General features: G+C 34.7%; 1 protein-coding gene across 1 annotated transcript in view; it reads right to left on the bottom strand.

Moving 5' to 3' along the window:
- The window catches only part of LOC128867063 (uncharacterized), a 46,858-nt gene that overhangs the window by 16,743 nt on the left and 4,748 nt on the right, over window positions 1–25,367 (bottom strand). Inside the window, exons 3-5 of the mRNA XM_054108158.1 lie at window positions 15,064–15,348; window positions 14,421–14,896; window positions 1,240–1,424 (exon numbers count right to left, since the gene is read on the bottom strand). Of these exons, the coding sequence (XP_053964133.1) occupies window positions 1,240–1,424; window positions 14,421–14,896; window positions 15,064–15,348 (946 nt within the window). The remainder of the gene's footprint in view (window positions 1–1,239; window positions 1,425–14,420; window positions 14,897–15,063; window positions 15,349–25,367) is intronic.

A 25,367-nucleotide genomic window follows, 5' to 3' on the forward strand; every position in this document is an offset into this window, starting at 1 on the left:
ACTGTAAATTTAGAACATTACCCAGCCATGTTGAGAGGATGTTTTTATGAAAAAAAAAAATAACTAGAAAATAGTAGATTGGCTGATATTTGGCATGCTACTTCAAGGCACGTTCGCAATTATTGACTTATTTTAAATGTTAATAAAATGTTAAATAAAAAAAATTATATTTTTCCTCTTGAAAAACTTTGTATGCCATTAGGTACGGCATGTGGCACCATTTAAGTGTCTTCCAGGATTTCACACGATGCAACAAATTTAAGAGGTCCACTTTTCAAAGACTCTGTTGCACGGATACCGGCTGGAGTTAAGCCATGACCTTGATTATACGAGTATTGTCATTGGTATAGATTTGTGACTTTAGAAAGCTTTACAAGGAAATTATTGCAGTGTCAAGTAGTGCAATCTCAGTGACTAATTCTGTGCTACGGTGGCACTGCTCAATTGTTTAACATGACGTCAGCTTGTCAATATCGCAACAGCTTGACAACATCGACCCACTCTTATTGGATACCCCTATACATAAGAATATTAAAAAGTGTATATAGAAAAACAAAATTTAGTTAGCTGACTCAAGCTTTAATTGGCCTTTTGTTAATCTTTCTGAATATTTATCTTTATGAATATTTGTTATTAGCTCAAATGATCATTGGAAATTAGTTGTTGGTAACCTATGATTTGCTCAGTCTTACTCCTATTAGTCCAATTTTGTTATAAAAATTATAACAATAAAATATGTGCTAACCATTGTTACGATACGGATACTCAAGCCCACCATTATTTTACATTCACACTCGTTTACTTATTCTTTCAAAATGCTTTTTTAGTTACTTTCAGCGCCGAGCCGGCTGGCATTCAGACCTAGACACATATATACGTATGTTAGCCAGCGTAGATGACGATCGGAATTGTGTGAAATCATAGTTATCTGAGTTGAAAAACAATCACTTAGTACAAAATACACACTCACACACACATACGCACATAAGGCACGCTTTGAGTCACGCTGTCTTTCATAAGCGCACACAGTCAGTTATCTGCTATATAAGCACATATTTGCATGTATGCCGTCGCAATGGGAACAAAAATATGCAAATAAATTGTTAAAGGCTATGCCCTGAATGGACACTACATTCGTGAAATATTTGTTGTTATAGTTTTTATGATTTTCGTATCTTTTGTTTTTTGCTTTGGTTTCGTATCGCAGAATATGTAATAATACAAAAGCCGTTTACTTACCACACCCTGTGGTATGCCGACATCATAGGTTGGTGGAGCCGATGCTGGTTGATAGGGGCCACGAGCATAACGCAAAATACCCAACTGTTGAGCGCGACGAATGCCACATTCACCCAGACCGCGCACCTGTATCCAGTAAGCGCCGACAGGTTGATTGGCATTGATAATGAAGTCATAGCGTTCGCCTGCAATGCGGGGGTTAGCAAAAATGAATAAAATGAGTAAGATTTGAAAGCAATTGTATGCATAGGAAAAATTTTGAAACTGCAAAATACAATAGAAGCTAAACTTTTTAAAGAATAAACTAATGTGAATTAAGTAGAAGATCATACTTGACAAACTAGGAAATATAAAATAGATATTTTCAACTGAGGAATTATTTAATTAAAGTTCTTAAATTAGATTAAATTAAACGTTGGTTTTTTCTCGAATACTATTAAATTGCCTTTGCATTCTTTTGCTGCTAGTTGACTGTTGTTGTTGTGGTTATTGTTATTTATTGCTTGTGCTTACTGAAATAGTTTGACCCTGATATACTTCATTTAAAATGACTGCGAATTTTAAATTCTTACAAATTAGCAGTTGATCACATCCAAAGATTTCTGATACATAAATAATTACACCCGCTCAATAGTGGTTCGATTGCTGGCACCTGCTCATGTAAAAATTGCGGTTTTTGTTGACGTAGTAATACAATAATTAAGAAAGACAATAATAATGACAAATTGAGCGGAGTTGCTTGGCAAGTGAATGATAAAATAATCGATTTGACGATAAGTTGCATTGCTCTTATTGACTTACAATATTTCATAGAATACAATGGATGATGTCTAACCTAAGCGCATTTGTTTTGGCACGCATTGCTGTGTAGATCTGAGTAGAAAGAAATGAATTGTTTATGAATTTTTAAAATGAGGACTCTGGGTGTTTAAACGTTTCAAGTAGTAAATTACATGAAATTAATTAATTAAATCAAAATTATGTAATAGGACTATGAATAAGTTCGTGCGGTTTTACAACAGATGGCGTAACTTGATTATTATTCCATCGATCCACATTTCCAAACATTCATTGGAGAGCTACTGTCGTAAGGCACAAACGTCAGTATAAGTTTTTTATTTGAAGCGTAAACAACAATATTTTTACCACACTTGAAAATGTCGAATTTCGTGCCAAATAATGTGTTTTTGCGGGGAATTCTTCTTCATTATTTTAATATGAAGAAAAAAGCAGCCGAAAGTCATCGTATCTTGGTGGAAGTTTATGGTGAGCATGCTCTATCTGAGCGAACGTGCCAGAAGTGGTTTGCACGCTTTAAAAGTGGTGATTTTGGCTTGGAAGACGAAGAACGCGAGGGTGCGCCGCCAAAGTTCATGGATACCGAATTGGAGGAATTGCTCGATCAAGATCCGGCTCAAGCGCAAGAAGAGGTTGCAAAAACTTTGGGAGTTGATCAATCAACCATTTCCAAACGTTTAAAAGCCATGGGAATGATCCGAAAGGTAGGCCATTGGGTGCCGTATGAATTGAAGCCAAGAGACGTTGAACGCCGTTTTATGGCATGCGAACAACTGCTTCAACGGCACAAAAGAAAGGGTTTTTTGCATCGAATTGTGACTGGCGATGAAAAGTGGGTCCATTACGACAATCCAAAACGTCGGGCAACGTATGGATACCCTGGCCATGCTTCAACATCGACGTCGGCGCAGAATATTCATGGCCTGAAGGTTATGCTGTGTATCTGGTGGGACCAGCTGGGTGTTGTGTATTATGAGCTACTGAAACCGAATGAAACGATTACGGGGGATGTCTACCGACGACAATTGATGCGTTTGAGCCGAGCACTGCGAGAAAAACGGCCGCAATACGCCGATAGACACGACAAAGTTATTTTGCAACATGACAATGCTCGGCCACATGTTGCACAAGTGGTCAAAACATACTTAGAAACGCTCAAATGGGATGTCCTACCCCACCCGCCGTATAGTCCAGACCTTGCGCCATCCGATTACTATCTCTTCCGATCGATGCAACATGGCCTGGCTGACCAGCACTTCCGTAATTACGATGAAGTCAAAAAATGGATCGATTCGTGGATTGCGGCAAAACCGACCGAATTTTTCACAAAGGGAATCCGTGAATTGCCAGAAAGATGGGAAAAAGTAGTAGTAAGCGATGGACAATATTTTGAATATTAAATTTGTAACCATTTTACGTCAATAAAGTTTCAAATTTCGAAAAAAAACCGCACGAACTTATTCATAGTCCTATTAGTTTCTAAAAAAAGTGAAATAAACGCTGCAAAATTATAAACACAACACAATTTTTTTTTATATTTTATAAAAATATAGTTTTTGCAATAACAAAAGTAATCCAACGCAAATTATAAAGTTGTTTACAATATTTTAAATGCTTTTTCAAAATTTCACCAAAACTTTAAATTTTTTAACCAGTATTTTTATAATTTTTTTAATCTTCTTCTGGAGCATTTCTTTCGCTTGTAGTTAACCATTGTTGTGCTTCGCCAAAAAAGTCTATACATACATTCTGCTGATACTCGTATAGTTTTTTTGTACTTTTGAAATATCTAAAAATTTCAGATTATTAATAGGTACCTTGCCAATATAAACTAGCGCAGCTTGACTTGGTAAATTTCTGCAAGTACCTTTTGCATTAGAAGGAACGAACATTTAATTAGAGGCCCCATTATTTATATAATTTTTTGGAGGTTGTTCCACCAAATTCATAATACACCGAAACTAAAAATTTATTTTTTTGGATTTTTAGGTAATTCTTTTCCGTAATTTCTTACTGATAGAGGTTCAGTTTAAAAATTTAGTTGAGCTCATTTCCTATAAGAAATGGTGTCTTCTGTATGTTCTTTTTCAACAATAATTTTCTCAGCAATGGTAATTTTAAAAAATGTGACAAATAAAAAAAAATTTCCCAAATTCGCTTCACATGATAAGATAAAAATAATTTTGATTTATATTCGTCCTTTCGCTTATGTACGAGAATATATTTGTATATGAGGCATGGGGTGATTTTAAAAAATGTGACAAATAAAAAAAAAATTCCCAAATTCGCTTCACATGATAAGATAAAAATAATTTTGATTTATATTCGTCCTTTCGCTTATGTACGAGAATATATTTATATGCAAAGAACGTCCAGTGTACCAGGTTAAAAACTTCATTGCTTCAATGCTTTTGACGAAATTTTGTGAAAATGGTCTATTATACAGTAGAATGAATTTTGAAAAATGGGGACGGAATATTTACTGGTTGCTGAAATAAAGGTTCAACATTTTAATTTTTTGGCAAAAGCCTTTCTTATTTGAATTGTAAGTCAAATAGTGGTCAATATAATAGAAAGCAAAAGAAATGTTCAAAATTTAAGAAAGAGAATTTAAAAATTTTTCTAGTAAAAAATATTTTAAAATTTATTTTCAAATTGTTTTGAATTTTTAAGAGAAAATAAAGTATCTGTTTTCTAAAAGTAGTTTTTCGTACTTTTCAATTGAAAAGTTAAAAAGAAAAAAAATTTTTTTTGTAGTAAAAGTTATTTCATTTCCTTTTTTCCTTCCTTTCCAAAGTTTATTATTTCTGATTACTTTTAATCATGCGAAAAAGTAAGCGTGAAATTGCTCTTTTAAAATGATATCGAACTTTTTATAGAGCGACAAAAATATGATTGATTTTGGTGGCCAATAATGATGTGAATAAAAAGTATGATTAAGTAAAATTAAAAGTTTTTTTATCCAAAGATAATATCTTCTTTTAGAAAAATTTAGATGAAGTTACTATATAAAATAGATAAAATTTTTCATACGTTGCAATTATGTATACTCGTATATGGTGGTCGGAAGTGCGCAGGTTCGAATATACGTGCATAAAACACCAAAATGATAAATAATAGTGAAAACAATTTTTTATAATAGCTGTCGCCTCTCGGCAGGCAATGAATTTCCGCCATGAAAAAACTCGTCATAAAAAATATATCTGCAGTTCGGAGTTGTCTTAAAACTGTAGGTCACTCCATTTGTGAAACAACAAGACGCACACCACAAAAAGGGGGAGGAGCTCGGTCAAACACCCGTATATTTTATATAGAAGAGACACAACGCTTATGCCGATACATCTAAAACCACGCAGTCCTTTTTCTATTTTCGACAGAACCAGTTTCACGAAATTTTTTTACCAACCTTTGAATTGTCAACTCATTTGGATGATTATTTCCACCAGAAAATCACAAATTTTGCAATATGTGCTTTTTAAAGATCGATCATTTTCATAATAAGTTTCAATAATTTTAACGCATTGTTCTATTGCGTAAAATTACACATCTGTCCACTTGACAAATTTCACAGATGAAATCTATGCGACACTTTTGAAAGACCTTTATACTGAATATAATAGTGTGCCCAAAGAGTGAACCTTGAGGAACACCATGCGGGAAAGACTTTTTTTGGGGTTCCCTCCTCATACATTTTCACCTTAAACTTTTTTGGTTCGAGATAACTTTGAAACAATTTGAGGCAGTCTCCTTTATTCCAACATGGCTCATTTATTTCAACAGGGCTGCGCTGTGCTGAGTTTTTTTGAGACAGTTATGTAACGGGCTTATGAATTTTGCAGGAGTTTATTAATAGCTCAACTTTTTTGGTGATTGAATTACGTCATATTTTTGTACTATCACCTTTTCTAACTATCATTTCATTATTATTTTTAATATAGTTATTTTTTGCTATTGCACGGTAACTTTCAGGGTTAGATTTATTTTCCATATTATAGATATTTTAAAGCTTTCCGGTACGTAAGATAGTTGTAGAATAAGGTTTATAAGTGTCGGGATTACAGGTATTAGCTCAGTTATGTCATTTTTTAAATCTTTAGATATTATTCCATCGGATACAGGAATTTTTCTTTCCTTTAAGACCGCTAATATATGAGGATATTTCACTCTCATTAGTTTTAACTGGAAAGCAGTGTAACCTACCAAACATCCTAATGGTTGTATTGCCTTGAATCATATAATACTTTATACTTGCAGTTACTTTTTCATATACCGCTTTATTTTGGAAACATTTTCATATTCTTCCTATCCTCATAATCTGTCTTACAGTTGTACTGGCAGACCAACAACTCTTTGGTATCTCTCAGTGTATATGATTTCTGCCTGCTTTTGCAATTTCTTAATTTTTTTGTTTTTTTATCAACTAAACTACTAAGGTATTAATTGACTTTGCGCAATTAGCACATAATTATCCACTAAGTTGTTAAGTTTACAAAAATAATAAAGTTCAAGAATTAGTTAACCCTGTGCAACTTAACACAGTAGTAAAACAAACTACTTTAACAAGTTTTCTGTACCAAAGTAGTTCTGTAGCTGTGAACAAGTTTTGTTGTTGTTAAATTATTAGATTACAAGTGACACTACTCATTAATGCTTTGTTAACCTTAAACACATTTGCTTAAACGAAAACAGCATTAAATTTAGTTAGCAAGTTTTTTACTAAAAAAAAATTAATCGTTGTTGCCCTGAGCTACCTTCGAAGGATAATTGATATTTTTAACTAACTCTTTAGTACAGCAATATTTCAGGTGCAACCATTCTTGACTCTTAATAATTGGCGAACAAGAGTGCCAATATTTTATGACGAACGCGTATCAAATTTTTATGTTATCAGCATCTACATATTCATCTTCTTCTTCTTAATTGGCGCGATAACCGCTTACGCGATTTTGGCCGAGCTTAACAAAGCGTGCCAGTCGTTTCTCTCTCGTGCTAACCGGCGCCAATTGGACACACCAAGTGAAGCCAAGTCTTTCTCCACCTGATCTTTCCAACGCAGAGGAGGCCTTCCTCTTCCTCTGCTACCACCAGCTGGTACCGCATCGAATACTTTCAAAGCCGGAGCGTTTGAATCCATTCGGACGACATGACCCAGCCAACGAAGCCGCTGGATCTTTATTCGCTGCGCTATGTCTATGTCGTCGTAAAGCTCATACAGCTCATCGATGGCGATGGCCTGCGATATTCGCCGTTGCCAACGTGCAAAGGTCCAAAAACCTTACGCAGAATCTTTCTCTCGAACACTCCAAGCGTCGCTTCATAGTTTGATGAAATATTTTTGGGACGGTATAGTAGTAAGCTCCACGATGGCTGTAGTATGGAGCCAATAGGAATTTTACTTGCATGATTTTCATGCCATAATCACATAAGCACAATAAACGGTAACAAAAGGACGAGAAAATTGGGAAAGAGTGGAGGTTTCCTTAACAGATCCGTTGCAGTGATACTTTCCCGTCCGTTTGGAGTAGTAATTAAAAGTGAACTACAGAGAGTGCTGAATGAAGATGAAATCCGCTAGCACCTACGAAAATTGGAGACAAGTTTGGCTCTACTATGGCAGGTCAAACTTAAAAGAACTTCAATAAAAAATATTTTAAGACTAACAAACACAATTGGCAGGGCGTTTTCGTTCCCGCAACATTCCGCTTTACATTACCGAAAACGATCCGGATTTACACCAAAGAACATCTCTGTCTAAAATTGTCACTTCCTACAATAGCCGGCCTTTATTATCTCTGTGCGTGTGCAGGCACACAATAAACACCAGGCATAAGGCTGGTTCTCCAAGTTGATTCTAAAGATTTTAACAGCATTAGTGCCCTCTAATTATTTAGTTTGTCTTTTTTATTTTGTGAGCTCATCATCGGTTTAACAATAAAACAAAAAATCAAATTATGGCTTTTATTTATTTGTCTGTTGATATTTGAACCTCAACTAGAAGTCATCACCTAGAACTCTTTACTTTGCTTGGTTTGTTCTTAAGGAGATTTCCAAGTTCTCCTTGACTTAGATAAGTATATTCGTCAATAAGTCGCGGAGATAATAGTGAATTTGAGGTAGATAATAATGAACGAAAACATCTAAAAAGGCACTTTATGCGATTTACTGATATCTATACGATATATTTAGTTGACGTTGCTACCAACTAGCCAACCAACAGCAGTAAATATTTTATCTGAATTCCGCTGCTGCAAGAAAAAGCTGTTTGACTTAAATGAGCGCTTATTCCTTAATAACTCAATTAAAATATGTATGGCTAATAATTTATTAACCAGCTTAATTAATTTTTCTGCAGTTAAGTTAGTTAGTGGCCTCAATTAATGATATTTATAAAAGTATGCACTTAATTATAAATTATAATTTAATAATTGATAAGTTGTAAAACTCAAAAGACTTAAGAAGCGAACCTGCAGTATATTAACTCCGACAGCATAATTTAACACACAGACATGTGAGGCTTTCAAAACCAATTCATGAATTGAGAGGCACAAATAACATAAAATCCTATTTTAGGTATGAAAAAGTACGCATTCAGAGGAGGCGGGAAATAGTAATGTAATTTATGTGTGATTAATTTGCCATATCGGCACACCATTAGTAAGTTGGTTTCTTAATGAAAACTTTTGATAACTATTTAACATTTTTAATATCACATTTTGTTTTTTCCAATTTAAAAGCTATACAAGAAATATTTAACCAATTTATTGGATTGCTTAGAGCTAGTATTGTGCAATTGTCCTGCTAATGATTACTACTAAGACTTCTCTGGTGGAGTTGGCATGCGCAAGCAGGGAGTCACTGGCTTTTTAAGGCTTCTAGGCATTAATAGCTAAAAGCTCTGAGGCTATAGCTATATAATTAGGAAAGCAACCAAAAAAATCTCTTGTGCGTAGCAGACCCTCAAAAATGATATTTTGTGCTGAGTTTGAACATAAATCTCACTCAAATAAAACTGGCAGCTCCTCAAAATAATATTTTTTATATGAAAAAACTAAAACTCCGAAAACTTTATAGCAATCGAAAGTAATGAATAAATTTAATTTAAGCAGAGTGAGTAAATATTTTAAGGTTTTATAGCAAAAAAAAAAAAAAAAAAAACAGTACACCAATCGGTTGCACCGTTTTTGATTTGTTGATGTTTGAAAATTAATTTCATGATTTTTCAACACTTCTTCTTTGGGACTTAATGCAATTTATTATAAAAACAAACCTCCAAAGAGTTGAGCTTCAAAAGTCGGGGCATTATCTGCATAATTACCAGGGAATATATATATTTAGAAGAATTAAATTCATGCTCAACAACAATTCTTCCTCCTCAAATAAAATATCAAAAAATATTATCTAACGCTACATTAGATGACTTCTGCTAATCTACGTTCAAAAATTTGCTTAGTATTAGCAATTCGTGCTAAATGTCAACACAGGCTTTATTTGCTATTAAATCTAAAAACGTAGAGAGATGAAGAATATCTCTTCCTAACTATGGGCTAAGTACGCAATTGAATAATAAAATCAACTCTTGACGAACAAAAATCACATTTTCCAAATGGTTTTGTATGGCGCAGAAATTTGGGCTGGGATGACAGCTCCCTCACGCGATGGCACTGAGTGTGGTAGATGAGTTGTGTGAGTTGTACGCAGCCATGTGCATTGTGCAGCGAATTAAGATTCAACGGCTTCACTGGGTAGGTGATGTTGTACGATACGGATATAAACGAAGCGCCTCTGAAATTATTTCATATGATAACCGAGCATGGTAGCAGAGGAAGAGGAAGGCATCCAGTACTCAGTGGAGAAGGACTTGCCTTTACTTGACATTTCTACTTGTCCTTGGCTAGCACGTGAAAGAAACAACTGGCGCGCTCTATTGAACTTGGACAAAATCGCTAAGTTCTGTACCAATAAAGATGAAGAAGACCACGAAATCGGAATATTGCATTTCTTTGTGTGTTCTAAATTTTTCTTGTCACAAATAGTATCCATTTCTGCCTTCTTTGATAAGTTGTAGAAATAATATTGCTTGCACGTTTATTCAAATTTGGCAACCACCTCTTCTTATACTTAAATTCTAAAAATGATGTGGCTTCTTTATGTTCTCACAATTTTTAAATAACAATAATTTTGTTAAATATTATTTTACTAAAACTATTTTCAAAGCTTTCGAATGAAAGTCTACATATATACTTTTTTTATATAGTGCAATAACACCTGCTTTAATTATTCGACCATTAGAGCATCTGAATACTGGCATAGTGTGAAAAATAATCACACAATTTGCCCAAACCAGAGCATGGTTTCCTATTACTCGACTATCACTGCAACCTAAGCAACCAAAAAGTAGTAAAATCAATTTGCTATTAACCCATGATATCGCATAGACTAAATGCGCATGCAGTTTAATTACGAGCCACTTAATTACGATTAATAATATGCAGTATATGGAAAAGTATAATACTTTCAGGTTCATAAAAAGTCATTACGAGTATGCACTTTTCATTGCGGCTATGTGGAGCACAATACAAGTAGCGGTCGTGGCTGATCAGATGATTGGTTAGAAAGTAATCAACCATTTCTTTTCAAAAATCCCACTACAAAAAAAAAAAACATTTGTGGAAAAAAATTATATAGCAGATAAGATAAAAACCATAAGAAAGCAAGCCTGGCATGATAAACGCCTGCTGTATTATTCAAAAATTCGATTTGCGTTTGGGATTTCAACAACTGATACAGTGGATAATTGTTAAAGCGATTATGGGCTTAAAAAGCAAAAATTTAGAAAAATGAGATATTAAGAAAATTTAGAGCTAGTAAAGGCCTGTGTGTGCATATTCACGATTACGTGAATGCGTTTGAATGCGCATTTGTGGTAAGCTAAAACAGTTGCCTTTAGCGGGGTTTTTATTTCAATCTACTTAAAGTGTATGAAGGTGACTTAGAGAAAGTAAATTTTAAACAATTATTATAATAATAAAACATAGTTGTATAAGAGGCTTTGTCAGATTTAAAAAAAAAGAGTTAATTTCATAACTTTGTGATCTCTGAAATCTTCAATATACTCTTTTTTTGAGAGTTTGTTAGCAATCTCAATGGCAAACAGGGCCGGTACGCAGAGTATTCTAATTTGACTGATCTTTCCAAGTATGTTCCACTTACTAAAAATGTCTATCACAAGTTTAGAGGAACTGATGAGATCTTAAATTCTCATTCGAGGCATTGTTGTTCTTTTTATTGGGATTGTTTTTACGTGGCGAGATCCAAAGGTAGTGAACAACCAGAGATACTGGCTAATTTCACCATCTCACAATAGCTCGCTCCCAAATGGCTGTTCGGAAGCTAGCCAGAGCAGACTTGAGTGAAAACTGGAAGTTGCTGAATCATATATGTAAACAGTCAATTAAAATACAGAATCCATGTTCTACAAGAGCGTGTAATTACTGACGTATGGCAATCAAATCCACATCATTGGCCTTTACTACGACGCTGTTCTTTGGTTCTTTAGTTCCTTTTTCAATTTGTTTAGAGAAGCGAGCCGAGTCTGGGTTGCGCAAAAAATCAGCGCTTTCACGCCTTTGCAACCTCGTCACCCTTGACGATTATACTAAATCTAAAAAAGTAGAAGACTTCATCTACTTGGGAACCGTCATCAACAGCGATAATCCGTGGAGAGTACCTCTTCCAAACTATGGACTAAGTAGTCAATTGAATAGTAAAGTCAACTCCCGACGAACAACAATCACACTTTTCAAATGCTCTTGTATGGCGCAGAAGCTTGAGCGATGTCCACAAAGAGTGTGTTCAAGAGCAGGATTTATGGGGCTTTGCGTGTAGGCGATACATGTTGAATCGAATTTCCATTTGTGAAGCTTTGGACAAACGGTATAAAATCGACTCATTTTTTAAACGGATAGTGACTGGGGATGAGAAATGGGTTACCTACCATAATATTGTGATGAAGGAGCAGGCAGGTACTACTACGTATTTGGTGAGACTTGAAAGGAATCATTTATTATGAGTTGACTCCGTATGGCCAAGCATTAAATTCAGATCTCTACTGCGGACAACTGGTTCGTGTGAAGCTAGCGATTACCTCCGTTTTCTCCCAATGCGAAACTTCCTGAGTGGTAGGGAATTGGCATCAGAGAGGCATTATGAATTTATCTTTAAATGGCAACAAAACGGTGAATATTTGACCGAAATAATGGATTTCTTATTCCCCAAAGTAAAATGTATGAAAGCATTAGATGAAGAAAGTACTAGATCATTTTTGTAACGCTTCCTGTATAGATCGTGATGAGAATAAGGCGCGTAATAAGTCTAATATATAAATAATTGGCTTATTAATACACATTAAGAATGTTATTATAGCTAGATTTTATTTATATATACGACTTAAGATTTTTGATAAGTCCCTTGCTATACCAACTTGAATACTCCGAAAAATTTTTGATTACTGGGACCATTCGAAAAAAGCTCATTTAAAATTTTCGCTCTACTATTATTTAGAACTTCTCTGTCTCTTGCTATTTATGACATTTAATTTAATGCTTAACTACAGTTAGGTTTTTAGAAAGGTACTAGTCTTCAACTGCTAAGCGATAGAAGTACCATTGGGATTCCTATGGCCACAAGCAAACTAATAATTAAAAACAACATGGAGAGATGAAGGCACTTGCGTAACAGCTTGGCTATTGTGGCCGCAAAAAAATAAGAAAAAGACAAAGCACCTACTCAGCCTTCAAGTGATTAGAAATTTTCTTCCATGAATATTATAGAAGTTGGCGAGATGAGGAAGAGAAAAAAACACTTGAGCATTTCCTTTGCCATTGTCGAGCCTTCGCTTAAATTAGAGCAGGTTTTCTAGGTAGATACTTTTTCAATTCTCTTACGGAACTGTTCGGCGTGGAGATTGGAACAATGCTGCTCTCCCTAACAACTACAAAATGGTTTAAGAAAGGGAAATAAGAGAGGTTCTCGTGTCGCACAGTGATATCACAATGGACCTGTAAGGTCTAAGTGAGTTGGTCGTACAGACCGACTACCACCATAACCTAACTTAGGTTTTTGGTGAAAATAGGAAAAAACAATCAATGTTGAACGACATTTTTGCAATTCTGAAGTATAAAAATAAGAACAACCCTAATGTGTGCATACTCGTATATGTATAAGTTCCATTCACCTTTATGCTGAACTCACTCTCCCGACATCTCAACGTGCACCACATCGCACTGTATTTCCATGTCTGTAGATAAACGTCACAAATATACATATAAATATGAAAAAGGTGTACCCAAGCTATTCACGCCCTGAGTGACTTTTTAGCCGATAATATTTCGAACTAATACAAAGTCAATAATACAACCCAAAACTAAGCATTTGTTTACTTCTCCTGATTCTAAGCGGCTTTTGCTGGGTTATAGTGCAAATAAATGGCATGTTTGTGTGCCCATATGCCAGTGTGTGAGTGTATGGCCCGAACTTGTCTGCGAATAATGCAGTTTCATGCTGTTATTTTAATTTATTTATTTATAAGTAGGTGTGTGTGTTAGTTTATGCTTTATTTTTTTACAGCCAATACGCTCGTATACCTATGTAAAAACTAGTGCAGAGCGCTTTTCTGCTGTTGTTGTAAATAGTTTATTGCGTCTGTGAATTTATACTTTATGCTTTAATTTATTTTTTATTTCTTTTTGTGGCAAATGTTATGCTGTATTATGCTGCTAGTTGTTTTATTCATTTTGCTTTCAGCGATTTCCTGTTTAGTTTAATTTTTATATTCTTGCTTATATTTGCTATTTAACAAGTTTCATCATTAATCGAAGTCGAAGTTATTACTCATGGAACTCACACGCTGCCAAACACTAATAGATACACACACTGGTGATGCGGAGTTCAAGTACAGGGTGCTGCATATATGCACCCATATTTAATTGTGAATTTTTAAGTGTTCACCACCTTAAATGGCCAGCGAGAGCGAAATTACGCATTGCACTATTTATGATTAATGATTTATATTCATTAAAAATGAGTTTCGTGCATTGTAATGCCCATAGAACTATTGAGATTCAGCCCAAAATAGGCGCCGCCGTGCGGCATGACTGACCAATCATTCTGACAGCCAATTATTATGAGCATACATTTGTTGGTAAGACAAAAGCAACTAATTTTATGCAGAAAATCGTAACAACAAATAAACAGCAGTCAACTAGCGACACTAAAAATACGCAGTAATGACTTAAGTAATCAAACTCGTACATTTTGCTCAATTATTTTTGTTTTTCTTAATGTATTGCTTTTCTTTCAGCCTACCCTCAACTGTTGCCGCTTACCTGAGAATGAAATAATCGTATTCACATCAACCGGTTGCACTGGTTCACCATCGGTGGAAATCACTGTCATTGTATGACCTTCAATCGTCACTTGCGCCGGACACACGGATGCGAATGCGTTAATCATACGGAAACGATAGCGACGTCCTGGTGTGATGGTGAATATTTCCAATGGTGTATTTGTCATGAAACCAGTATTGGGATCACGGAATTGGCCCTTGCCGTTGATGAGCACCGATTCGGGATCTTGACCAGTGTTGACAGCCAAGCGACCGGGATAACGTTCGGCAGCATCCTCATGCAACCAATCGCTAATTAGCATTATGTGGGTGGTCAAATCGAAGTCGTACAAATGTGAGTTGGGATCCCGTGACGGCGGCTGACGTACCACAATGCTGCCATAGATACCATCTAATTTCTGCAGACCGTGATGAGAATGCCAGAAGTGAGTGCCTGCATTGCCGGTCCATTGGTATCTGTAAGTGAAATTTGTTAAAATTTGTGTTTTATATTTTTACCTTTAAGTGAGGAAGATTTTTTATTGATTTTGTTCTTTGGTTTGTTGTGTTACTTTTTTTGGTGTTTTTTTTTTTTTGTTTTTGTATAGTTAATTTGTTTTTTGGCTTTAGATTTTCGTACTCACCTGAAAGTGTTGCCCTGCTGTATGGGACATTGTGTTACGAATGGTACACCATCGTAATATTGTGAACCTCGCTGCCAGATGCCGTGCCAATGTATTGTGGTCTCCATGCCCTCCATATGATTTTCCACATCGATAACAACTTTGTCATTTTCACACACTTGTATACTGGGGCCGGGTATCATACGATTCACAGTGAGTATACCACGTTCAACACCATCGGCGAGAACGCATTGACAGTGACTCCAGACGGTGTTGGTGGCATTGGGTGTGCACACCTGGCAGGCGCTGTAAAATATAAATAAAAAAAAACAGGTAAGTTTGAATTTATTTGCTGTGAGCACAAACGACTTAAGGCACGAACCTGTGAAGGGAGGTAAAAAAAAGTGCGTGGAATAAGAGAGAGAAAGGCATGAGATATAAAAAAAAATATATATTTTTGTTTTTATTTTCGATGTATTCTACTTGAAGCAGGATTCTTGAGTCATATTATTCATAAGGATTATTTTTAAAAATGAAAGAAATAATAAAAAACTAAATAGAAAATAATAAAGTTTACAAAGGAAATGTGTGCGTGGACACTTGAAATAGGCACAAATAATCAATGTAATTTCGTCATCATCATTCTACTTTAAACATAATGCGCATCTCATATTTTAATAAGGTTTATTTAAAAAAAAAAATATAATAATAAAAAAAGATTATCATGTTTTAATAAGGATTATTTACCATATATAAAAATAGTAATAAGAAAATAATACAATAATTTTTTTAATTAAGAAATGTATGTGAAAATAGATTTATGCCTATTCGATTGCATTTCATCAACATTATTATACTTCAAAACGTAATACGTGTCTCATATTTTAATAAGGATTATTTATAAAAAAAAAATTTTAAGCCATAAAAATTTTAAAATAAAAGAAAAGTAGAATAAAAAGCCAGAAAAATGAAATGTGTTTAGACAAAAACCGAAATAACCGATTTTATTTTATCATCATAATTAAATCGGGCGCTTTTTTATTCTGTGAAGAAAAGAAAAAAACAAAAAAAAAAAAATATAAAGCGTTTTCCCATAAGAGGTGTTATTTTGATAATCAAAGAAAAATAATGCTATTTTTTAATATAAATGACCGGATGTTTATTTCATTATAAAGAGGAAGGTATGCCGTTAATAGTGGAAAATAACATTAGGCAAATTACCATCATGACCACACCTACAGAACAATATCCTTTTCATGAAATTTTCCATAACCGAATTGCAAAGTGGCTGCCCTATGTTCTCGATAGCCTCAAGAATTTCGTCTTTGAGGTCTTGAATCGGCCCTGGGCTCTTGGCGTAGACCTTCTCTTTCAAGTGGCCCCAAAGAAAAAAAGCCTCAAGGTGTTGAATCACAAGATATCGGAGGCCAATTGTGATCACCTCTTCGAGAGGTAACTCGGTCCGGAAACTTTTCCCGTAATAGATTAATGGTTTCGTTGCTTGTGTGGCACGTAGCGCCGCCTTGTTGGAAATGAAAGTTGTCCAGATCAATACCATCCAATCCCGGTCATAAAAAATTGTTAATCATCTCTCGATAGCGCAATCCATTCAGCCTTAACACCTGTTTTTGGAAACCCTTGTATAAGTGCTAAATTTGAACTATAACAGGAGAGCAAGTGGTTAAGGGTTTCATAGTTACATTTGTGTAAAAGGAGCATACTTCGAGTACATTTTCCCCTGCACAAAGTAAAGTGCAGTACTTTGCCAATCTACGCGTAAATGATAGATAATAGACGACGATGCCTTCTGAATTCCAAAAAAAAAACATTTTTCAATTCGTTTGCAATACATACATCGAACTTCATAGGAGGTGCATTACCCTGCGTGGTAGTTGTAGTTGTATTGAGTCACTAAGTAGTGCAAAATATTTAATATAAAATGCCCAGTTCCATTTATCTACCTCAATGCTTCATTCTCCGAAGTTTTTTCTTTCCATTTAGAATTGTATCCTTAACCTATCGGTCTCTCATTTGGCTTTGCGTAAGTTTCAATTAAAATTTTAGTTTTGTTTGGCCTTAAAAGCTTTGTTTCTTATGGAATTCCTGACCTACATAGATGCAATAATACGTATATGTCTATATAAAATAAGTATGTGAGTACAACAACAAGCTTACAACTGAGTTATACATTTTATTATCGCTTCTTTTGCTACTAATTTGCTTCGCCAATAACTCGGTTAAAATTTGGTTTGCATAATCAAAAATAGTATTACATTTAATGAAATAACTGAAGTAAATAACACCTCGAATTTCTTTAATAAATTATTATTTTTACTGGCACTTTTCCGTATTTTTTGTGCACAAATAATGGTAATTAAATTGTTGAAAAACTACCAGACACATAATTATGGCGTTTCATGCACTACCGCACAACAAAGTTGCTGAGCGATTTATATCAAAAATTTAATTGAAAGTGGCGAAACTTGTTGGTGCACAAAGGAGGGAAAATCGACTAGCTCATTCAGCAAATTTCAAGCAAAAAAATGAGCTACATAAAATGTTAATATAAGGAAAAGACATTATTTGTTTTGTACTTCTTTACACGGCTAATGGCTTACAGTTCCAAAATGAAGTTGTGTTTCTGTATAAATAATTTTAAAAACAAAAAAAAAAAAAATATTTAGTTTGTGTTTGAAATATTTAACTGGAATGCTGTACACAAATTGGACGCATAGTTTTAAAGTTGTTTTTGAGTTTTCTTATTTTTTATTTCATTTTTAATCCGCATACGTGAAGTAAAGGCTTGAATGATGAGATGTATTCGGGAGATTTTTGATTTCGATGGTGTTTATTTTGCTCTAAAATTTCCACGTAAAGTGAAATCCTTAGAACACAAATTTTCTCCTAAGAAGTAACTTTTCGAAATTTGGAGTTTTTAATAAAAATACAAAAATATATTTAGTTAATACTTTGAAATATTTTATTTATACTTTAGTCTCATAGGGTAGAAGGTAGAGATAGCATCTTAACCCGTAAGCAGTCGGACTTCGTATTGCACGCGTTAGCTGAAAGGACCTGGTTCTCACCCAAAGCCTAACTTTTCGCCTCGGTCTCCGACTCCAAGCGCCACATCCTGGATAACCGTGTCGAGTCATGGGCTAAACCTGATGGAGGGTATCTGTTCTTAGCCACCACAACCTACTTGTGGTCTTGGGTCAGACAGAGAAACTGCACGATTGATGTAGTACAATTGTGTAAGACGAATTGCAGCAAATGAACCGACAGGCCGACGGTGTAAGCTTCATAAACTGCGACAACTCTAAGTCCTGGAGCCGTTTTGTTAGGCGAAAAGGCTACAGGTAGGCGTGTGTCTCTAGGTTAGGAGCGGCCTTTAAAACACTACGACCGATACACAGGCCTAAGCTGGCAGCCCCAGCAGAGGACTCGGTTGCGTGGCCAAATCAGCTGCCTATTTAAAATTTACTGATTATTGAGTTGTTATAGGAGTTGACTAAAAGGGAGCTTCAATATGGCGACGACAGGGCCTTGATTGTAGCTTGACTTATGACTTACTCTCAACAGAGGAAACCCCGCTCGAACTCCATTTTCCCTCTTCAATCCGTCGGTGAAAACAGAGGTATCTATGTCTGTGAGGACTCTCTCATTCTTCCAATCCAATCTGTTTAGAAATACTATATAGCCCTAGCACAACCCTCAAAATCCAGTTTGCTGATGGAAATATCTGTACGATCCTCCAGAGGCCAACCTCCTTCAACCTGATAGTGGTCAGAGCGGCTAATGGATTGAACTGGGAGGTTAACGGGAAGTAAGCGCAGAATGACATTAAAGGCGGCAGTGGGACATTTTTTCCACGCCCCTGTGATGGCAATACATGCAGTTCGCTGCATCTGTCTCGCTCCTCTTTAAATTTACTAGTGAATAAATTTGAACTGTGCCTTGGAGAAGTCCCTAAAACTAGAGTCTAAAAATAAATATTGCTTAAACAAAGTTAAGTAAAAAAGGTCGAAAATTTAATGCGTATAGGCAAGTTCATTTTTATTGTTGTATCCATATAGAAATATGTATGCATATTTTGAAATTGCTACTCTGTTAGATTTTATGAGTATTAAAATGGGCAAATGGAGGTGGCTAACGACTGACTTTATATGCAGGCTCAATAAGACATGTGCCGATAAAATTTTGTTGATATACCTTGGTAGGTGTAAGAATCTGTCTTGCTTTACATTCAATGTTCACCACGAATGCAGAAATAGAATGGGGAGAGAGGAAATTATAAGGGGAAATAGGCAAAGCTCATGTAAATCTTTCCAAAATATTTTTGCTGGAGTCTTAAAATATAATAAATTGTATAATTCAAGTCGAAAAAGGGGCAACTCTTTTGGAGATAAATCCTAATATGTATAAATCTATCAAATTTTAAGAAAATGCTTCTTATTTGTTTGGCTGCATAAGGAAATTTGCCTACGATGTCACACATGTAAATACCGCAAATTAGTTAGAAATTTTATTCATTGTTTAGATGTCATCGCAAAATTGATGGAAATACTTTGAATGAAATTAAAAGTTAATGCAAAAAAATGAATTATCGTATGACTGATATAATAAAAACAAATCATAAATTCTCTCAACAGTGGCTGCTTCAGCAGTTTTGCCACCATCTGCGGCCTCAGGCATCATGTATGTAACCACCATCAATTGTCGTATTGGTATTGTATAAACAATCGTGGGAATTTCTATGGCCTTTTATCACAGAAGTCTTCATAGTACAGCACATGTCCATATAAATTTACGTACTACAGATACATACCCTGTAGGGAAAATGTAAATTAAAAAGAAAATTATCTAGCTTTTATGTCAATTTCTCTTGTGAACTAATAGGACTATGAATAAGTTCGTTACGGTTTTACAACAGATGGCGTAACTTGATTATTATTCCATCGATCCACATTTCCAAACATTCATTGGAGAGCTACTGTCGTAAGGCACAAACGTCAGTATAAGTTTTTTATTTGAAGCGTAAACAACAATATTTTTACCACACTTGAAAATGTCGAATTTCGTGCCAAATAATGTGTTTTTGCGGGGAATTCTTCTTCATTATTTTAATATGAAGAAAAAAGCAGCCGAAAGTCATCGTATCTTGGTGGAAGTTTATGGTGAGCATGCTCTATCTGAGCGAACGTGCCAGAAGTGGTTTGCACGCTTTAAAAGTGGTGATTTTGGCTTGGAAGACGAAGAACGCGAGGGTGCGCCGCCAAAGTTCATGGATACCGAATTGGAGGAATTGCTCGATCAAGATCCGGCTCAAACGCAAGAAGAGGTTGCAAAAACTTTGGGAGTTGATCAATCAACCATTTCCAAACGTTTAAAAGCCATGGGAATGATCCGAAAGGTAGGCCATTGGGTGCCGTATGAATTGAAGCCAAGAGACGTTGAACGCCGTTTTATGGCATGCGAACAACTGCTTCAACGGCACAAAAGAAAGGGTTTTTTGCATCGAATTGTGACTGGCGATGAAAAGTGGGTCCATTACGACAATCCAAAACGTCGGGCAACGTATGGATACCCTGGCCATGCTTCAACATCGACGTCGGCGCAGAATATTCATGGCCTGAAGGTTATGCTGTGTATCTGGTGGGACCAGCTGGGTGTTGTGTATTATGAGCTACTGAAACCGAATGAAACGATTACGGGGGATGTCTACCGACGACAATTGATGCGTTTGAGCCGAGCACTGCGAGAAAAACGGCCGCAATACGCCGATAGACACGACAAAGTTATTTTGCAACATGACAATGCTCGGCCACATGTTGCACAAGTGGTCAAAACATACTTAGAAACGCTCAAATGTTTTTTTTTTAATTTTTTTTTTAATTTTTTAAATAAATGCTTACTGCTTCAGTAATTATTTGCCATAATTTCAAGTCGATCACTGTAAAACTGACAAAATTATGGGTGTCTGTTGCTCCAGGGCGGAGCAAACAATTTATTTATTACTTATCTAATTTAATATTTTTATGTTAATTCTAGTTCCAAGTTTAAAACTTGTATCAATTAAAACAAAAAACTTACAAATTTTGAAATTTTTAATCGGAATATTTAGAAGTAAAAACCTACGTTCATTTTTGACAATTTTCATTACTGATGCTCTGGAGAGTTTTCTTCCACATCCACAAAAATGGCCAGCACTCGTTTGAGTTTTTTAGCGAAAATCATTTGCATGACGTTCAAGTGCTTCGAAAAATTGTATAATCGAAAAAAATGTCAGGGATACCTCGAAAAATACCTACTTTAACAAATGATGTTGATGGTTTTGTTTCAAATGATTCTGCTGCGAGTTATGATGTATAACGCAGAACAACTTTTATTCGAGACGCGTCCGGCGATTCATCGTCACTCGGCCAATTTCCAGTATTTTGCAATGAAAATTCAGCAAAGTATTGCTCAAATGTTGCAATACTGAAAACTGACTGAATAAATAGCACTCGCTGTATCGCAAAGAAAAAAAAAAACAAAAAAAACATGAATTTTTAGAGAGTAATCTGTTATTATGCGCGCAGTAACTGAAAGGAATTTTGCAAGTCTCTAAAAAATTTTGAGGAATGATTGATTTTTCCAAAGCTTATTTAAAGTTTTTGGAAAAGCTCGTAACAAATTTGAAGTAAATTCCATGCTTTCTGAAACTATGAAATTCACAATTCGGAAATACTTTAATACTTTTGAGGATTTCTGAAATACCACTCAATATTGGCCATACTTCAAGCTTCCGAAGTATTATACTATTGGAAAAGCAGTACAATCATTTAATATAAGTCACTTCTCATCAACTGCTATTTCAGAACCACTAATTTTTCCTGCGGTGCCCACACCTCGTGGCAAATAACTAAACACTCTCACTTTTTACGATTTCATACGCTCACTTAGTTGCGGCTGATGTGAATTTCTATGCGGCGCCATGTAAATGCGATTATCGCGACATGCAACCAAGCATGTACCCATGTTTATATGTAGGTATGTATGTATTTTGCTTCTCAGCGATTTTTCTTGCTTATTTACATACCTTTGCTTTTCATTTTTTCTTTTCTACTTTTCTATTTATGCTCTTCTGCAGTGCTGAAATCAATGTGCCATAGCCTAAGTTGTCGCGTTGAGATAGTGTCTGAGGTGATTAGTTTCGATTCTGCCACAAGTGGCGACAACTAAAAAATGTTGATATTTGCTATTGCTAAAGCTGCTGCCACGTTGTTGGTACTGTGCGTTAACGGCTTATTATGTCTGTTGCTTATTTGATTGCATGGCTCATTTTGCTTGGCGCTTCAATATGCCATTCATTATTCTGTAGTCATGCATTGTGTTAGTGGCTTTGGTTAGAAATGGTATAAGAAAAAAAATAATAATAAAAAGCCACAAAAAAAAAAAACAATAAACTAACATTAAATATAAATCTAGCTGCAACTTCAACATTTGAATAGTTTTCGTTGCTGTCTAACTATTGTTTATTGTCTTTGCTTACTTTGCCGGCTATGCTGATTGTTTGCATGCACTTTCTGTGCTACGCTCGCGAATTGTTATGCAGCTAACTTTGTAATTTTATTTTCTCGCGGTATGTCAAGTATTCATCATTGTTGTGACAGCATTGTATCAAATGCCGGCAAAAATTTTCCTTGCGTCTGCAAATTGTGTGATAATCATCAAAGGATTATTAGGGTTGTAATTTTTATCGGCAACTTTTTCACTACTCACGTTAAAGTCTGCACTTTTTGCTTACAAAAGAAGAAAGTTAAACTATAGAATTGAATTGAATTATAGAATTGAAGCAAAACAAAACTATTAGATTAAAATGAAGTGGTGCGAACACTGTTTCCGCTAAACGAAAGTAGAGAGCAGAAATCATAGTAGGTATGAACTTGGATGTCTACCATGACTAGATTTTCACATACAAGTATACGAGTATGAGCGATTCCATATTAAGTGATTAAAGTATTTAAGGTATTGTCGTCAATTCTTCCAAAAATGGTTTTATTTGTAGGCTCTATACTCTAGCCTACAAAGAACAAAACTGAATAAATTTTTTTTAATTTGATATTTTTGAGATTTATTCAATGTTGAAAATTTTGGTTTAGAGTTCGTAAAACATCTTCGTTTTTTTATATTTTAATATTTTTTTTAAATTTCTTTGTATTGAAGGTACTTTAAAAAAAATTATGGGAAAAACATTTTTTTTTAATATATAAAATTTTTAAAAGCTATTTAAATTTTTTTTAAATAAGATGCAAGTTAAAGCAAAAAAAATTAAAAAATATTAAAAATTGAAATTGTATTTTATAATTTCCGGACTTATTTAATATTGAAAATTTAGGTACCGACTTTTTTAAAGTGAAATATCTTCGTTCCTTTTTAAAATTTTTAAATGTACTTTTTCAATATTTTTGAATAAAACAGCTTTCGCACTCAAAAAAAAAAATATGGGATAGAAATTATTTTTGTTGTTTAATATTTTTAAAAATAAAGGATGGTCAACTTAGAGGCATCGTATTTTAAATTGAAATAAGCAACGAAACTTCAAATTTCATAAAAAATTATGTATTTAGTTTGACAGTAGTCACGCGTGATCTGATCAAATTTCATAAAAAATCATGTATTTAGTTTGACACGCGTGATCTGGCAAAAAAAAAGCTATTTGAAAAAATACTTCCAACCTGAACACCCTTTACCTCTATCTGTATTTTAATGTTCGTAGCGACGTTTTTCTTTCACTTGTTTGCTCTAGGTATTTGAATATAAATAATTCGAAAACTTAGGCGAGTCCCGTTGTGAAGCTTTCAGCGATTACTGAGAATAGTCAGCTATGAATGAAAAAATAAGACGAAAAATCTGTGTGTTTTTCAAAAATTACAAAAACTTAAAAAAAAAAAATTAAAAGAACCGAAGGTATTTCACTTTAAAATGCATCGTAGTTTTCAAAAATAATAATTCTCAACAGTTTTTAATTGTTTTCAGTTTAATTCCTATTATACTCAAGCTTGAAAACAGACCAATTTTTAGAAGAATTGACAAAAGTCCGACATACTTGGATGACTTGACATGGAATCCCAAATATCAATGATGAAATGAATCTCATTTACATATTGTTCCAAACGAAAAAAGCATATGGTGCATGTATACTTTTTGCTCTTAAGAGCTGAGAAGATTGAAACAGGCGATTGAACAGAAGAAGTCAGAGACTCCCGTAAAGGGAAAACAAATGCAACTTATTCTAAGTTTTTTCAGAATTCTTTGGACTTTATACAATATTAAGACAATATGGAGTTGAGAAGTCTTTGTTTGCACATTTACATATGTATGTATTTACAGATTGAACAAAATTAGTGATGAATTTTGTTTCGGAATAACTTCTTCTGCTTTGTTTTTTTATTTTTTGAGTGATTCAAGCTTTATTTTGACCTTTACGCACTCCATTGCTTGCCTGTTTATCTACTGCAGTTGTCTAGTTCAAGTCTCAAGAGCCAAAAATGATTGATGTGCGATGCCATTTGCAAAAATTACAAATCTTGTACATTAGATTGAGCCGAAAGTCCTCCGATATTGAAAACTTATGTTGAGAGGATTTCAGCATCATACAAAATGTTTTTTTATCCTTCTAAAAACCGCCGAAATGGGGTTTTCATTAAAACTTGGTTATTTGGTATTCGATTTTCATTATTCTAGTCTTAAGGAGTTCTATATTTCATTTTTACGTAATTTTGAGCTCTGAATGGGTTGGTGCGTGACTACCATTCGAAAGTACGTAGCTTCGAATCTCCTGCATAAAACACCAAAATGAGAGCAAAAGTTTTTACTAACAGCGGTCGCTCATAGGCAGACAATCCCTAACCCGCGGTTGTATTTCTGCCATAAAAAAGCTCTTCATACGATTAAATATAAATGCCGCTCGGAGTCGAGTTAAAACTGTAGACCACTCCATTTGTGGAAAAACATCAAGACACATGCCATAAATAGAAGGAGGAGCTCGGCCAAACACACAAAAAGGTCGTAAGCACCAATTATGTCTATTTATGTATATGTACAAGATATCCTCTTGGCTTCATCAATTTCTAGTACTTTAAAAACCATCACAAGTTTTCTGTGAAACTGTTTTGCTAAATCCATAAGCCAAAAAGGTTTATTTAATGCGTCTTTATGGTAATGGTAATAGTTGTTCGGGTTAGGCTAAGGCCTGAATGCACTGCGACCAGATTGATCTATTGTGCGCCCCTAATTACTTGATTATAATTATGATATTTAGTATACCGAGGAATCGAACT

The sequence above is a fragment of the Anastrepha ludens genome, chromosome 6, assembly GCF_028408465.1.
Source record: "Anastrepha ludens isolate Willacy chromosome 6, idAnaLude1.1, whole genome shotgun sequence".
Taxonomy (NCBI): Eukaryota; Metazoa; Arthropoda; class Insecta; order Diptera; family Tephritidae; genus Anastrepha; species Anastrepha ludens.